Source organism: Sander lucioperca, chromosome 12 (assembly GCF_008315115.2).
Source record: "Sander lucioperca isolate FBNREF2018 chromosome 12, SLUC_FBN_1.2, whole genome shotgun sequence".
NCBI classification, from domain to species: Eukaryota; Metazoa; Chordata; class Actinopteri; order Perciformes; family Percidae; genus Sander; species Sander lucioperca.
In genome coordinates, this window is record NC_050184.1 from 9,050,483 (window position 1) to 9,067,230 (window position 16,748).

The 16,748-nt window shown below is 39.3% G+C and overlaps 1 protein-coding gene across 1 annotated transcript in view; it reads left to right on the forward strand.

The window, feature by feature from the left end:
- Positions 1 to 442: 442 nt before the first annotated feature.
- The window catches only part of gnas (GNAS complex locus), a 31,571-nt gene continuing 15,265 nt past the window's right edge, over positions 443 to 16,748 (forward strand). Inside the window, exons 1-4 of the mRNA XM_031286142.2 lie at positions 443 to 2,172; positions 7,230 to 7,302; positions 12,544 to 12,598; positions 12,715 to 12,834. Coding sequence (XP_031142002.1) covers positions 2,034 to 2,172; positions 7,230 to 7,302; positions 12,544 to 12,598; positions 12,715 to 12,834 — 387 coding nt within the window. The 5' untranslated portion in view covers positions 443 to 2,033. The remainder of the gene's footprint in view (positions 2,173 to 7,229; positions 7,303 to 12,543; positions 12,599 to 12,714; positions 12,835 to 16,748) is intronic.

Below are 16,748 nucleotides of genomic sequence, written 5' to 3' on the forward strand. Positions count from 1 at the left end.
TGTGTATTATTAATACTATTTTGTATTGCTTATTATTAGATGGTGTAAAGAAAGATGCTTCAAACCAACAAATAGTCAAATATGCCTACTACAACTGGAATTCTAATTTTCAGATGCCATTAAAGGTTAAGTTATATCACTAATCTTTTACACAACAGAACAGATTTGTGTTTTCATTTCATGAAGTGAAAATGTGTGTGTGTGTGTGTGTGTGTGTGTGTGTGTGTGTGTGTGTTTATTTTGATTAGTGTTGGAGGTTTGGGGGTGTCCTCGTGATAGGCCGTACCTCTGGGAGCCCCTGGCCCAGCTGCTGTACATGACTCCCACCCATGGATGTATAATAACGCTCCCACTCTTCAAACCGTGTGCGGTTGTTTTCTTTGAAGAGGGCGCCGTTTTCTCCGCAGAGCCGCGCGCGCCGCTGACCGTGCTCTGCGCCCGGGCCACGTGACAAGGCGAAGCGGCCTCTCCTCTGTCGGTCCTTCCTTTCCAGGGTTCAATGAGCGCTGTGTGGCCCCACCCCGTCTCTCTTCAGCGCTGTCTATCTCCTCAATGTAGGCTACTATTCTCGGAGAGAGAGAAAGGGAGAAAATAATAACCTCCAAGAATTGGTTATTCCTGTCTTTCACCTTCCACGACCAGCGGCCAGGAGGGGAGCGGCCTTCGCGGTGGGAATGTGCTGCTACAACAACCCCGCGTACTATTTTTTGTGAATGTAAATGCACATGCAGTCTCAAGCCTGTAGCCTATTTACCCAGCTCGGATTCAAGAGGAATATAGCTATATATAAATGTATGTTTGTATGAGAGTGTGTATGTGGGTACACACATATAGGCCTTATGTAGGCTATAAAAACTGAGCCTGACAGCTGGGTTGCTTTTTCACCTGCAAGAAACGTGGATACATTTCGAGGGATCTTGGTCACGTATCCTTTATATTTAACCTTTTTCCCTTTTTTAATGATTTTTTTCGTGAAGGGATTCATCGAGCCGAGCCGGGAATAAAAAAAAAAAACAGTATCGGTGCGCAGTTTGCTCTGTGGTGATGTGAGGGGCTGATAACACATTTCAGCAACAAAAGCGAGGGGCAGGGAGAAAGAAGGCCCTTTGGAGGAGAAAACAGCAAGGAACAGCCATCACAAATAAGGAGGACAAATCGGGGGGTAGGCTATTGGATCGTTTCGGAGTTGGAGGTATTGGGGGATCCAGCCGAAAAGACAACCGCAGTGAGTTTGGAGCTGTTTTGGGTTGATTTGATGCAGCGAATGAAAAGCAGCCGGATGACGACGGAAGCAATGAGAATATCACACATGTAGCTCGTTTGGGTGTAATACCATTTTCCTTCCTCCTGTCCTGCTGGGCCCCCCGACGAAGACAGCCGTCGGGGAGACAGATAAATAGATAGAGAGTATTAGTGTACACCAATGAAATTGTTTATCATGAAAGGAGACGTGGAAACGACCCGCGCCACTGCACGGGCGAGGTTTTCGGACACGCCGAGTTTGGCTCCTTGTCACGGGCAACAGTGAGACGCAAGACCCGGGCTTTTGGAGATGCAAATTAGGCTGTTTATTCTGCCTCCGTTAGAGGTGAAACCCCGATTTTTGGTGTCTTAACAGACGTTGTGGATTACAATTGTTGGTGTTAACGTTACACAGTTAACGGGGAGACGGTGGGAAAACAAAACAAAAACTATACTGCATGTGAAGGAGGAAAAGCCCGAGCAGGATTCAACAAACTGAGAAGGCGGCCTCGGTGTCGTCAGCAACAGTATCCTGCCCTTTCTCTGACAGCAAAATCCGCGTTATGGACAAATAATTTCTACAGGGCTGCACCACGGACAATTTTGGAGCAGGCCAGTAACGTTAAACGGTGTAAATGTGGGCGACATTGCTGCCAATTCCGCATGTCAAACGAGGGCTCTAGACTAGTTTAGTTTATTTATTTATTTTTCTTTCTACATACCCCCTCCACCTTCTCCACTTCTTCCACCTCCTCCCCTGGACCTCCTTTTTTATTTTTTCTTGCGGGAAGATGGGTTGTTTGGGCAACAGTAAGACCGAAGACCAGAGAAATGAGGAGAAGGCACAAAGAGAAGCAAACAAAAAGATAGAGAAGCAGCTCCAAAAAGACAAACAGATATACAGAGCAACACACAGACTACTACTTTTAGGTGAGTGTGATTATGAATATATATATTCTTTATTTTTATTTTGTTTTCTATGCTTGCTGCTTTACAGGCAAGTCCTCAGTCTGCACAGTTGAGGCTCTGCTTCCTCCCTGCATAACCTTCTGGGATGTTGTTTTGGGAAACATTGTCGACAGTGGGACTTTGCCATTGCATAAGGCTAAAATGCAGCACTGTGCTGGGTTTTCAGCATATTGCTGTCAAATCAGTCTGCCAATACCAAAGCATGCTGTAGCAGAGGCAATAGGTTGGGTTGAGAGTATACTGTACAGTGATGTAGAGGTAAATGTATACGATGGGTTAACTGCTGTCAGTGGTCGTCATAAGAAAGACAACCACTCACATCAATACAAACTGGGTTTATTGTCATTTATAGTTAATTTATGCATGTTTTTTTAACAGAACATTTGGGACTTGCATAGCATGAGTGCAGTATTCACTTTAGTCTTAATTATGCATATAGGCCTGGAAAGTTAAACTAACACTACTTTTGTATTATATGCCAGTTTTAGGGCGTGTCGCCCAAACAGTGTCTTAAGATAATGTAACTGTGTGTGAACTGGAGGTGGGCTGGTTCTCTACATTACGTAAGAGACAAGTAACAGTGTCTAACTTTCCCCACCATGCTCTCTTCTGTACCCTCCTCCTATGTCCATTCGCAGGCTTGCCACTTCTAAGAAGCTGTGGTGTTCTTTGTTAAAATCATAATGTTTGATTACAGGGATGCCAGTGAGGGTGCGTAATGTACGACATGTCTGTATTTATGTTGGGAAGGAAGTTATGGTGACTTTAGGAAAGCAGAAGGACAGGACCCATATGAAAACCAAAACGAAAATGTCTGCCGTAAAGTTAGTCGCCTTTCATTTTTGTGATCTACTAGTAGACTGATTTATCATGGACCTGCAGGCTGTTTTTTGTGATTTTGTTATGTGTATACACACAGTGAACAAAGCCAAATTAAGCATCAAATTGTCACTCTCAATTCAAAACTGGTGCCGCTGAAAAACTGGAAGCTAATCCTTGTGTTTGGTTTGTATCCATGTTGGGAAAAGACATATCTGAAGTGGAACAATCCATATTCTTACCATAAAGAATCTAGCAGTCAGCAATCAGGAACCAAAACATGGTCAATTGTTCAACATTTGTGGAGTCAATCTTTATGTTAATTGTAGGTGACACACAGATATTGGCCATCTTTAGCGTGTCTGCCCACTAAGTTGAAGTTGTTAATCATTGGATTATATTGCTCAGTATAATTGTAACCTGCAACTTGAACTACACTGGTCATTGGATTAAATAGATCATCTAATTAAAGTATTAATGGATTTGTGGCTCATGTTAGCAAAGTTTGTTTCACTTTGAAGACTGGCACCTGCAAAAGGAGTGATGATGCAAAATATGTGTTGTATTGAGGGATAGGCTGTAAGTTATTTTTTAAGTCCCATGTTGACAAAGTAACACTTTTACTAGTCTATATCCACGACGTTCCACTTCCGGGATTGGTCTGTTGCTGCCAGAAATTTCGCCAATGTCACTCTTTATGGTCGGATGTCCGTTACCTTCCGTTTTCTTTGTGTTGTAATTTTAATCTCCAGTGGATTTATGAGGACCATGGTTAACTGCTCCTCAGATCTCTGCAGGATAAATCCAGACAGCTAGCTAAACCATCTGTCCAATCTGAGTTTTCTGTTGCACGAGTAAAACAACCTTCGAATGTACACAAGTTCCTCCAAAACAAGTTCCTTCCCGCACCGTGGCTCCGTCCGCCGCCCGAGACGATTGTGATTGGTTTTAAGCCGATAAACCAGAGCACGTTTTTCTCCCATCCTGGAATACTGTGTGGACTAGCCAGACCCTCCCCCGCAGCGCTGTGGAGGAAGATCTGACAATGCGAGACTACACTTTTACAGGCTAGACTCTCTATACATATATATGATGACCTTTGGGTAACATTCTTTTAACCAAAATGTATCTATTGGTCTCCATCTTTAATCAGCCAGTTTATTTGTCTTTGTGTTGTGTTTTACTTAATCTGACCCAAGATTCCCTTAAACGTTTTATAATTGAGGAGAACTTTTTGGTAAAATCATTGCAAGTATTTGAAGTGACAGTGCAATTCTAATGCAATTTTACCGCAATATTTGTAAATCAAAGGGACAATCCTGTGTACAAAAAGATCTGCAAATGTTTGTTTTATATGGTAATATACACAGTTATCTGTTATTTAACTGCAATATATGTTAAATAGACTAACAGTGTTCCACCCTTCCCAAGAGATCATTTACATTTTAGTTAATGAGTTCATGACTTTTATCTGACATATTGTTTACATATGTGTCTGCTCTACAGTGGTAACTTGATACTCTATGTATTTTCATGTCTCGGGTACAGAATAGATTGATTTACCACTGATGTTATCAGGAAATTTGTCATTAAGGTTATGGATCCTTCAGAGCGGACCGATCTACAAGCAGCCATGTTAGCTGTTAACATAATGAACACATGAGTTTTCTGATTTGTTTCATAACTTCCAGATTTACTCTACTCCTGACCTCTGTACCTGGTCTGTATTGTGTCGGATGAGAGTTACACACTTACACTTTTTATTTTTGAATTGGTGTTATTTTAGAAGTATGACTCAGTTATTAAAACTCTATTGGTGTGGTTTTAAACTTTCAGTAGCATATAGTCAGACTGTATGAATATTTTCTGTTGGACATACAGTACCACTGATGGCCAGGATTCTCCTGCAGCATTTGAGAATTTTGCTTTTGCCAAAGGCTTGCTTTGCAGACTATAATTTAGCCAAACTTCTCAAATGCATCAGGGTTTAATGCTGTCTTCACAAACAGGCTAAAAGTATGATCTGGAAATATCCTAAAATAATTAATAAATAAGACTAAGAATCTGACCAAGCCATTTAGGGCGTTTTTTTTTTTTTTTTTTACCTGTTTTTAATACTTTGTACTATGGAGACAGTTCTGGTTCTCAAAAAAAATCCGGTTCAATACCACACTTGATTGAGTTTGTGTGTTTTTCAAACATGCAACACAAAATGGTTTCTCGTACACAATAAGGGCAAGCTACACTATTGTACTTTACTATTTCATGAAAGTATTTATGCAAGATGCTGTGGCGTTTCTGGTTCATCATGTAGTGTGGGAAAAGACAGGGAGATGGGAGAGAGAGAGGAGGGCTGACATAGTGACATTAGGTCATCAGGCAGATTTGAGAGCATGATGTTTTGAATTCATGGTATGCACTGTAGCTTGCTGAGCCACCAAAAGGCCCAAGTCCCAGACTCTTCTGTGGCTTGTCTGATAATGTGTCTGAATACCACAAATACGTCTCATGGGTAGGAAACGCTGGCTGTTGATTGTCATTAAATGATTGTTATTTACAAATGGATCAAATATTTAGGTCTCTGCCTTTACCAAACAGCACAGATGTGGTCACAGTTGTCCATTTTTTTTCCATCAGAGAGATCCAACAAGGCCAAGAATAAAGTCTCCTTACTGAGATGCCATGCCTACATCTTCATATCAGATCTTAATATTGGGACTATTCTCAGCTATAATCATCTGTGTTCAGAGAGTTGTTGGATAACAGTGTCAGTACATACATTTATCACTACTCCAAAAATCACCAAAAACTCATCAGGGGCTCCAGCCAAAAATGGCAGCCATGTCCTTCTAAACATAGTCACGTGCTTAAGCCAAAGTGGTTTTATAGATTTAACTAAACATAACCAACATTTCTTGAAATGAGATGCATGTAGGTACAATAATTATGTATAATAATTTAGACATACTGCATTTTATTTTATTTATTGGTTTATTTAACAGTGACACTGTACTATGAGAAGCCGCCTAGGCCAGAATTGAATGCTTCACTTGCACATATATATGTACTGGTACTAAACACTTGCACATACATACTGTATATACTTCTCTTGCATATATACATATATACTGGTACTAAACACTTGCGCATACATGCATACTTCAGTTGCGCATACAAAAATACTTCACTTGCGCATACATGGATACTTCACTTGTGCATACATATATATATATATATATATATATATATATATATATATATATATATATATATATATATATATATATATATATCTCCCACTTGCACCTGTATGCATAACATGTGTGAGTATATATGTATGTGTGCATACGTATTTACATCTGTGCATGGGGTTGGTGTTTGGGTTGGATGGAGGAGTGCATAATCACTCAGGAGGTCGGGGTTCAAGTCCAGTCCAAACCATAGGTCAATTTGTTGACCTAGTTACTTATTTTGCTAAACTAGTCTCTCTTAATGCCTTTTAGAAGCATTATTTATATATTTTTTACAATTTACTGTTTGTTGACAGCCAAATACCACAGACACAAACTGTGATCACATTTTCCTCACAGGACATAAAGATAAATGAAATAAAATAAATAAATAAAAAATAAATAAAAGATATATAATCAGCTCTTTTTTTATTGAAAACGATTAACACCTGCTTTTAAAGGGAAATGTTTAAACATGCCTTTTATGGAAAAGTCTACAAGCAATCCTCATTGGGACTAAAAATGTAATCTTGTGATTGTGATCACAGTATCTAGTGGAATAATCCAGTTTATTGACATGACCATGCAGCACTGTCCTTACCTCTGCTCCCAATTTTCCCAAATAACATCAAAGTCATGTATGAAATTAGCTGTTTGTTCATTGAAAGTTTCCTATTGGGCATAGTAATTCACAGCCCAAACAGCTTATGAACTTCCAAAAACCTTTCAGTGAAATACAGTGTCTATATCCAAATATGGTAAATAGAACTACTGTACACATAGTGTAAAGTGACATTTCAGAAAATTTGTATGGTCTATATCCCAACACTGTGTATATGTGTGTGGTCTTGTTTCACTTGCCAACAGATTCCTAATATTTCTCTCTCTCTCTCTCTCTCTCTCTCTCTCTCTCTCTCTCTCGCTCTCTCTCTCTCGCTCTCTCTTTCTCTCTCTCTCTCTCTCTCTTAGGAGCTGGAGAGTCAGGAAAGAGCACCATAGTGAAACAGATGAGGATCCTACATGTCAACGGCTTCAATGCAGAGTAAGTATGATATGAGTAAAGGAGTAAAGTAGCTGAACCCGAGCATGTATCCAAAGTCGGTTGCAATATTAAACAATTGGTCAGCATGCAATGGATTGCAAGATACTGACAACCAGTATTAGAGGAGCATTAAAATGTGACAGTCCTGTCACCCATCATCATGATGTGCTTGGTTTATGAAGTGTGGACTGAAATGGGATGCAGTCTTTAGGTTTATAAGGCGGCTTTTTGAATCAAACCGTACTAGTCAGCCGGACTACACAGAAAGACGGTGTGGTGGCCTTTGACCCCTTGAGAGGTAAACTCAGGCTACATCTACACTACTACGTTTTCAATTTTTTGAGACAAAAATGATCTCCGTTCACACAAGAGTTTTAGCTCCAGTAGCAGAACTAATCTCCGTCCAAATTAAGACGCTTGACAACGGCTATCACGTGACCATTCGCATACACCGGACATGCACGTGCCGGTGTAAACAGGAAGCAGATTGTCTGATGTCACTCTGCAGTTGAAAATCATAGTTGTTTAAGTTGTAAATCCAGAAAATACTTTAGAGAAAAAACAACATTAGGGAAAAAATAAAAACATTTATTTTCTTGGACCGACAACGAGGTGGAGCTGTTATTGAAATGTATGTAAGCTTACCTAATCGATTCCAAAGGCCTCCGTTTCTGCCCGTCTAGACTACAAAGCAACCCTGGAGTCTTCAAACCAAAATTTGGTATGGGTAATTTCCTTTCCATTAGTAGCACATGTCAGGTACCCCACCGCTTATTATATTTATAAACTGACACTACAGTTGGACAGCTTCATTTATGGTCTGTATTACAAGAAACAAACAAAGACATAGGTGTAGAGCACAAATAAAAATATTAACAATGAAAGAAAGTAACTAAAAAAAAAAAAAGAAAAGAAAAAAGAGATGACTATAATTCTTGCAAACCTGTCTGTTTTCCATAATATACTTTTTTTTACCCTGTCTCCATTGCACTATGCTTGGGGGCTCTGCTTTCAGCCAGGAGGCTGTTGTCTTTTTAGCTATTAGAAGTAGAATCCTCAATAAGGAGATCAGGCCTCTATCTGTCATTTTCTCAGGAGGTATACCCAAAATGAACAGTGCCAAATCCAAAGTTAAGTTAATGCTCAGAATCTGCCCAACCTGATGATTGTTGTTATATTTTAGATAAAATAACAATGTGTTATTAGCAAATATAGGAGGAAATGCTCATTAAGCTTTTTGGTCTCTGGATCACATTCCTGACTTGTGCTTGTTTCAGTAAGCTAAAGTGTGTGTGTGCGTGTGTGTGTCTCTCTCTCTCTCTCTCTCTCTCTCTCTCTCTCTCTCTCTCTCTCTCTCTCTCTCTCTCTCTCTCTCTCTCTCTCTCTCTCTCTCTCTCTCTCTCTCTCTCTCTCTCTCTCTCTGGTGGTTGTGATGGGGATGGAAGCATCGTGCAAGGTTAGACTAGAAAATCAGCACCTAAGGCAGACAAGAGCATATGACCCAGCGTGTGACTCCACAACACTGAGCTGTGTGTGTGTGGCAATATATGTGTCTGTGTGTAAGGTAGATGAGTGTCTTCAATAACAAGACACACATACAGCATTATCACTTCCAATTAGATCTGTGACATTGATTGAATTATTTGGTCGATTTTTGTTGTTGTTGTTGTTTACTAAGCTACAGTATGTACTGTATGGCTCCTTTGATTCCTTATGTTTCGTAAACTTACATACATGTTGCTCCATATGTATGTGTCTGACTGTTTTACTTGTGTGGTCAGATGTCATCTTTTAAAAAGGATACATCACAGAACCAGCGTTGTATCTTTCCTCCATCTTGCCAGCGCCCAGATCTCCATGCTCATCTCCCAGCTCAAAACGCAGCATCGGGACAATTTTCGCTGGCTTGAGGTTCTGTTGCTCGAACTACAGATTGTATTTCGCATACAGACACAGAGTATAGAAAGCGGATCGTGAGAAAGAGAGCTGCCCCTCTCTCTCTCAAACTTAGACCTAAAGTGTAAAACTAGGCAGTGCTGTTACTGTATTACATATTTCTCACCTTACATTTTTTTTTTTTTTTAAACATGTACTAGCTTAATGTTTAACTGTAATACGAGATTGTTTGGTGCCAGTTTTCTGTGAAATCCTCGAATTACGTCACCAACCAGCGGGAACGTTTATTGGTCAAGTGCGGCGCTGTGCATTCTGGTATTTGTAGGTTTTCTTCCCTTCGAATGGATAGGAATACCACAGCCCCTTTTCTCTGTCCATGTAGCACCAATTTAATTTTTTTTTAAATTTGTAACAATGAATCACCTTTGTTTTTGAAGATCCGCTCAAACCAAAACGACAGTTTTGCAGGCCAGCTGCAGGACATACATTTACTGATGTGGGACTGAAAGAGTTCAATAACGCCTGTGGTAAAAGATTTTGGGTGAATGGATTGTGTGTTGTGGTAACTTCAAGGTCAGAGTAATTGGCTTATGACCGGAAGACTGCTGGTTCAAATATCTGGCCTGATTTGAAAAATGAATGACTGACTGACTCGGCTCTCTCTATTCCTCTCAACTATGACTAAGCTTCCCTTAGACAAGGAATGTAACTGCCATCACTGCAACTGTTAAGTGGTCAAGAGGACTGAAAATGTGTGGGACAGTTTGGGGGTTTTTTATCGCCGAAAAAGCTCAGATAAACCCAAAAGTTCTGTGATTTGATGAGAGCCGCCAGACTGAATCGAAACAGTAAAGTTGCATAAAACCAAAACAATGTGCAGAGAGAATGTCGATCTTTCATATTTGCCTTTATTTTAACGTTTGCTGGTTCCAGCTTCTCAGATGTTCTTATTTTGATATCAAATTTAAATTGCCTCGACTTTTATTTTATTTTCCTCTTGTATCCTTTGATGGCCATGTTCTCACTATTTCTTCACATTGTATAGAAGATAGAAATTATTGATTAGTTAACTGAAGATATAATCGATACAGGCTGCAATGTTACTATATAATGTTGCCCTGCCAATATTTGTGCATCCATGGGACATTGGTTCCAGCTATGCATGTTTTTTCATTTTCTCTTATGCTGTGCACTTCAATGCATTGAACATAAATTTGATTATTTATCATAACATTTTGCAGACAAATTCATGTCATGACACACTGAATGATATTACAGAATTTTAGTTATTGTGATATTGATTTCAGCCCCAGTCCCTGTCATCTGCATTTATTCACCTTAACGTATCACCAGACATCGTCACTGAAGCATGTTGTGTCATATCTATCCCCTCTCTAACCACACACAGGCATGCAGTCTTACTCTCACGATTGGAGAGTACACACACACACACACGAACACGAACATGTGATTTTTAATGACTATCAGGTTGAAAATGTAAACAAGGCCTTCTCAATTTCCCTTCTAACTCAATCAACTTACCCTCTCTCTGTTTCTCTTGTGTTGTTTTGGTGCACAGTGACCTCACAGGCTTCTCAGACTCTGTTACCATTTGTCAATGAGTGTTACAAAGATTGTATAGTAAGTAGTAACTGTATTCTCAGTCTACGTATATTTTTCGGTCCAATACACAAAATATTTTCACTAAAGTTTAGGTCAGGCCTTTCTGTTCCAAATTCTGAACAGGATTTGTAGAACAAACTTGTAAATTGTGGATTTTGTTTGAGGCATTCCTTTATTATCAAAGGTACACTAGTAATTGTAATAACAATCATCTCTTGTTTTTTATGTTTATGTTTTTGTTGCATCTGCTAGAGAGCCAATGTTGTGACAGATATCTATGAAAGCATTGCAGTGACATGGTGGCTTGGCACAGGAAGGTGTGTGTGTGTGTTTGCATATATGTATGCATTTTGTATGAGAGTTTGTGTGTATTTTGTGTTTGAGTGTGGTGTAAAAGAATACGTTCTCAGTATTGGCCTGGCGGTTTGTGTTCGGTTGGATGTAATTTTAAGATCCTATGTGCTCTTTCACTTAAGCCGATACATGTTAGCAAATCTTGTTTGTTCATGTAAGCTTGACAAAGAGTCTATGCTACGTGAGTGTCTACTGTCCTTGACTGTAGGTGGCGATATTGTTGACATGTCTGCATCTGCATGTCTAATCGCTACTGCAATTGCTTTCCTTGTATCTTTGGAATGATTTGATTTGAAAATCTGATGCAAACATGCAGCCGGCCTGACCTGGACTGTTAAAGCAATGACCCGCTCATAGATTTGACCTGTTAGGTGAAGTTGTGAAGAAATTGTGCAGCCTTTGTTTTCAGATAACAAATGGATGAGTCAAACTTTAGAATGCAAATTGAACTGGTCTAAAGAAATTGATAAACATTTGCATAAATTTGGTCGAGTCCCTTGTGAAAAAGTAAAAACTGTAAGAAAGAGGCCTGTCTTGCCCTTTGTCATTGACTTAGAACTATTGTAAACACAACGCTGTTGTCCTGGCAGGCTCAAGGTGAAAGATAGGCTAACTGGCTCTCTGGTTTCCCTTAATAGAAACATTTCTGTCACAGCATGTCCAAATGTCTTGTACAAACGGCTATCTTTCACAGCAGACAGATATAATTTCTCTACCACGCGTGCCAATGAAGGTCTGTTTACCCTTCTCAGATCCAAAACAAACTCAATGCAGCTCACTGTAGTGTGCCATCTCATGGTAACATGAAACTCCTTCTCTTAACTTTACTAAAACGATTCTTGCTAACTAAACCCTTATTTGTGTTCAAAAGAAGAGCTGGTTCTCTGTGGTAAATATAAAACTGCTAAGACATTTGTTCCCTGTTTTCGACTAACAATTGTGACAGACATTCATGTACTCTAATTCATTAGAAATATTATTCTGATGTATTTTGTGATTATTGTACGTTTCTGTCATGTGTGAACACCTTTTACATGAATACGTCTGCATAGTAGCTAATACTGTGTAAAGACAAAAAAAATCACATAAGCACCTAAAATTAATTAATTAATTAAAGGGCCGCTCCCCCAACTTTATGCAAGTGTTTTTTTTTTGTATAAGGAATGTGTTTCAGGACCACAGTGTTTTGTAGGTCTGTCTGTGATGAGCCTCCACATAGCACAAGGCAGTGGATACCAGTGTACCATTGTAGCTCTTTTTTTTTCTTTGCATTTCTTACATTTGGTGTGAAGAAACTCTTAAGTCTGTGTGGTACTGCTGTACATCAATCCTCCCTAACATGGTTGTCACTGAATCTGTGTGTTTCAGAGAGAAGAAGCAGAAAATTCAGGACATCAAGAATAATATTAAAGAGGCTATTGAGGTAAGTAGTGAAAACACCAAAATAGCTTAAGATACTTCATTCAAAAATCCTGACTGTCCATCTTCTGCCTTTATGTCATCCACACTTAATTTATTTTATTTGTGTGTTTGTAATAGACCATAGTAACAGCTATGAGCACCCTGGCACCACCAGTGCAGTTGGCGTGCCCACAGAACCAGTACAGGATCGAGTACATCCTCAACCTCGTCAACCAGAAGGACTTTGAGTTTCTGTCTGTGAGTAGTACAATATAACACACACACACACACACACACACACACACACACACACACACACACACATACACAAATGAAACATGTCTGGGCCTTATTCTTATTTTGGAAGTTTTACCATGTGGCATGCAGTTTTAGCTTCAATTAGATCTACCATGTACTTATATTTTGATCTACAGGTGCAGGTATCCTCAGCTGTGTGTGTTATAGTAGATGATAGTAGGTAATAGTCCCAACATCCCAGGTCATAATCCCTCGACACGGGTAGCAAACACTGAGGTTTACTAATGACCTGATGGGTAACGTCTGTGTGAGTGTATTCTCAGTGGGACATTACTAATTGTCCGAGCCAAGAGACTAAACTTCAAAGTCTGGGAGTCACACTGTTTATCCACAGCCACCCGCGGGGCCAGGTTTAATTCACTTTTCAGTTCACTAAGTCTCACATATGAGTAGAAGCTGTAGTTAATTTTCTAGTAATGCAAATTAATTTTCTTATAGCATCCTGCCACCATGGTACTCAGTTTATGTCGTCATGGAAGCATCTGTCCGCCTGTCTGTCTGTCTTACCAAATTACATTACATGATCAAATATTTAACATTAAACCACAGGTCCCCCTTATACAGTACATGGTTGAATTTTAGAGCAAGTTGATGCATACATTTGCTTAATAATTAGAGGAAGAAGAGCATTCCCTGACAATGCTAAAGTTTCATGAACAAACATATCAGTGTTTTTGAATGTTTAGCCCATTTATCACAAACCATATTATACACCTCTGCTGACCATTTAAATGTTTGTTTTTTTAAGCTTCTGGCAACCTCTGATTTAAGTATTATATGAAAGTCAACTTGCCGAGTCTGGAAACATGCATGAAATAGGCGATCCATGACATTGACCAAACTTAATCTCATAAAACATTGTTCAAACTTAAAGTCTAATGGTGTTTGAATGCAGATAGAAGTGTGGATTAATTTGAACAGTCTGCTGGTGTGGCACTTGATTGTGGGAAACTAGAGACTAAAAACCCTTTTTGTAACGTTGTGATTTGTCGTAAAATAGCTAAAACACAAAAAAACAATGGCCTTGTTGTTTGCCAACTGTTTGTTGTGTAACGTGTGACTGTGATGATGGAGGAACATCAGGCAGCTTAAGCACCTCTTTCCATATAGTCATAGATGACGTCCTTCAGCAAAAAGGGTCAGCTGTCCGACTGAACTAGCACCTACACATCAACCCTGCTGAAGTGTCCTGGAGCAAGATGTGTTGCTTACCAGCTCCAGTGGTTCTGATTTTAAGTTGCACCCTGACCTTCTTATGGAAATTGATTGTGTCACATCTTGTATCTGAGGATTCAGGTTTTCCTGATCGCCCAGTTTGCAGTTTGTTGTTAACAGTTACTGGAGAGAGAAGAAAGGGATGCTGCAATAGAGGGAGAGGAAGCAAGGAGGGAAAGCAATACATAAAGAGAAGAAGAATGAATAAATTGATGACTGATTATAAAAGAGCGCTCTGTTTGTATACACATGAGTCTGCTGTCATTGAAAACTGCCTGATGAAAGGATTTTTTTTTTTTTTTTTTTTTTGCATCTAAGTGAAGATGCAGCTGGCAAGATTTCTCTCACTAACAGTTAGTGGACATTGCAATTAAAGACACATTTAAGGTTAAGTGGTAATTCGAAGCAACTGAGGCAAAAGGATGTGGAACTGCAACGATAAGTTGAGTAATTTATTAATCATCAAAAATAATTAGTAATTATTGTGATAATTGATTAATTGTTTAAGTTATTTTCTTATCTGCAAAAAAGACAAACATTCTTTTGTTTCAGCTTCTGAAATGTGAGAATTTGATTCTTTTCTTTGTCATACTTTTGTTCAAATAAAACAAAACGTGTGAAGACGTCATCTCAGGCTATGGGAAATTATAACAGGCATTTCTACAGACTTGGCGATGAGTCGAGAAAATAATCAGAAGAGTATTAGATAATGAAAATAATGGTTAGTTGCAGCCCTCAGAGGATGTGAGATTTTGCTAATGATCACAAAGCAAAAGAGGTAAAAGGAAGAAAAATTAGATGTTTATAACCTGGGCCTTGACATGAATGCAACTTGTTACACACCAGGTTACTTTTAGAGATCTGCGACTGCAAAGACTTGGATGTGGCGAATCCATACTACAATCCAGCAAACCAATTTTTAGATAACTCAAAGGTTTAACCATATTGGCTAAACATTTTATTTGGAATTGAAAATGAAGGCACATTTTTAAATTGTTACACAAACTGTGCATTGTCTGTTGGATTTTTTTTTAGCTACTTTAATGGTTCATCTTTGGCCCACAATATGTACACACACACAACCACTCAGTTTTACATACCGTGGCTGGAATTTGGGGTGCATTCATCTTCAAGAGTTACTTAGGGAATAATGATCCATTTTATATCCATGGGGATAAATAATGAATAAATAAATTAATAGAAGGTAGAGGTCAGGTAGTAGAAGTCAAGTGACCATCTTCACCAGCTATATTGATTTATTCATTTATTTGGTTACATGATATCACTAACAACGTTATCTTGAGTGATTTATGATAAGTGAGCAAACGGCAACAAATGTCTTACTCAGCAACACTTCATTACATTAAGATACATCAGCTGTTATAAGAATCAAATCTGAGTTTTCCTCTGCGGGATGCTCTCTTTACCACTAGATCACCCTGCTGTCCCAGGAATCCCACTCATGCTGAGCTGTTGGGAAGCAAATATTTGTTTACGGTTGCTGTTTGGCTTTACTTGTTTGGTTGGTTGGCTTGTTTATGATGAGCAAGGCATAGTCCAAGTTATTAAAGAGGATGGCGAAAGTGATTACTTAGAATTCCTTATGGGGTCAACAGAAACTACGCACTATGGGCCCTATCTTGCACCCGGTGCAGCGCAACGTAAAGCTCAACGCAAGTGTCTTTGCTATTTTAAGACCGTCTAGCGCCCACGTCGTTTAAATAGCAAATGCATCTGCGCCCATGGGCGTGCTGGTCTTACAGGGAGGTATGTTCAGGTGAATTCTTGGCGTATTGCTATCTTGAGGCAGCGGGAAGTGATCGCATTTTATCGTTATTTTAACAGCGCATTAGTAAAATGCGCGTAGGCTTATGCACAGCGTGCGTACACTATGCTTGTTACACACACACAGGGAAGCGCAGCAGCACACAAACATGCAAAATGAAGACACTAGGTACAACCCTTTTGAACCAAGCGCCTGGCGCACGGACCCTTTTTTCCACCGCTAAACTAGCAAAAGTGGAGTCGTACATGCCCTAAACGCACCTGCGCAGTGCGCTTCACGCCATGCGCTTAGATTGTTTAAAATAGGGCCCTATAGCTTATACAAACACTGTCTGCATGAATTTAAAAAAAAAAATAAAAATAAATGTTTTTATCGAAAAACGGCAAAACTCGGGTATCGTATTGGTACCATTATCGAAAAATGTCAAAAGGTACCCAGCCATTACAACTAGCTCTAAATATATACAACTATACAAGAACTCGCTTTCATTTCTGAGGAGTTTGGATCCCGCGGTTATAACCGGCACCTTTATTTCGATTGTGTATTCTAGGGTGCAATTGACATTTTTTTGGCAGTTTGCAGATTATTTGTATCATCGTTTGATTTGCCTGATAACCGATAAAGTCTGTGCCTGTCCCTCTGCTTCAGTTTCACTCACCACTGAGTCTGACTTAATGTCCCGCCCACAATACTATCTGACTATCTGTTACTGTGTATTATGTTGAAAGTTTCTAATTTATTAAATAATTGCTTAAAACAACAAGGTTTTGTGTTGGAGTTTGTAACATTCCAAAAAAGATTTTCATTTTCACTGTAAATACATATTGGTTCCAAATATCAGTTATCGGTTTCA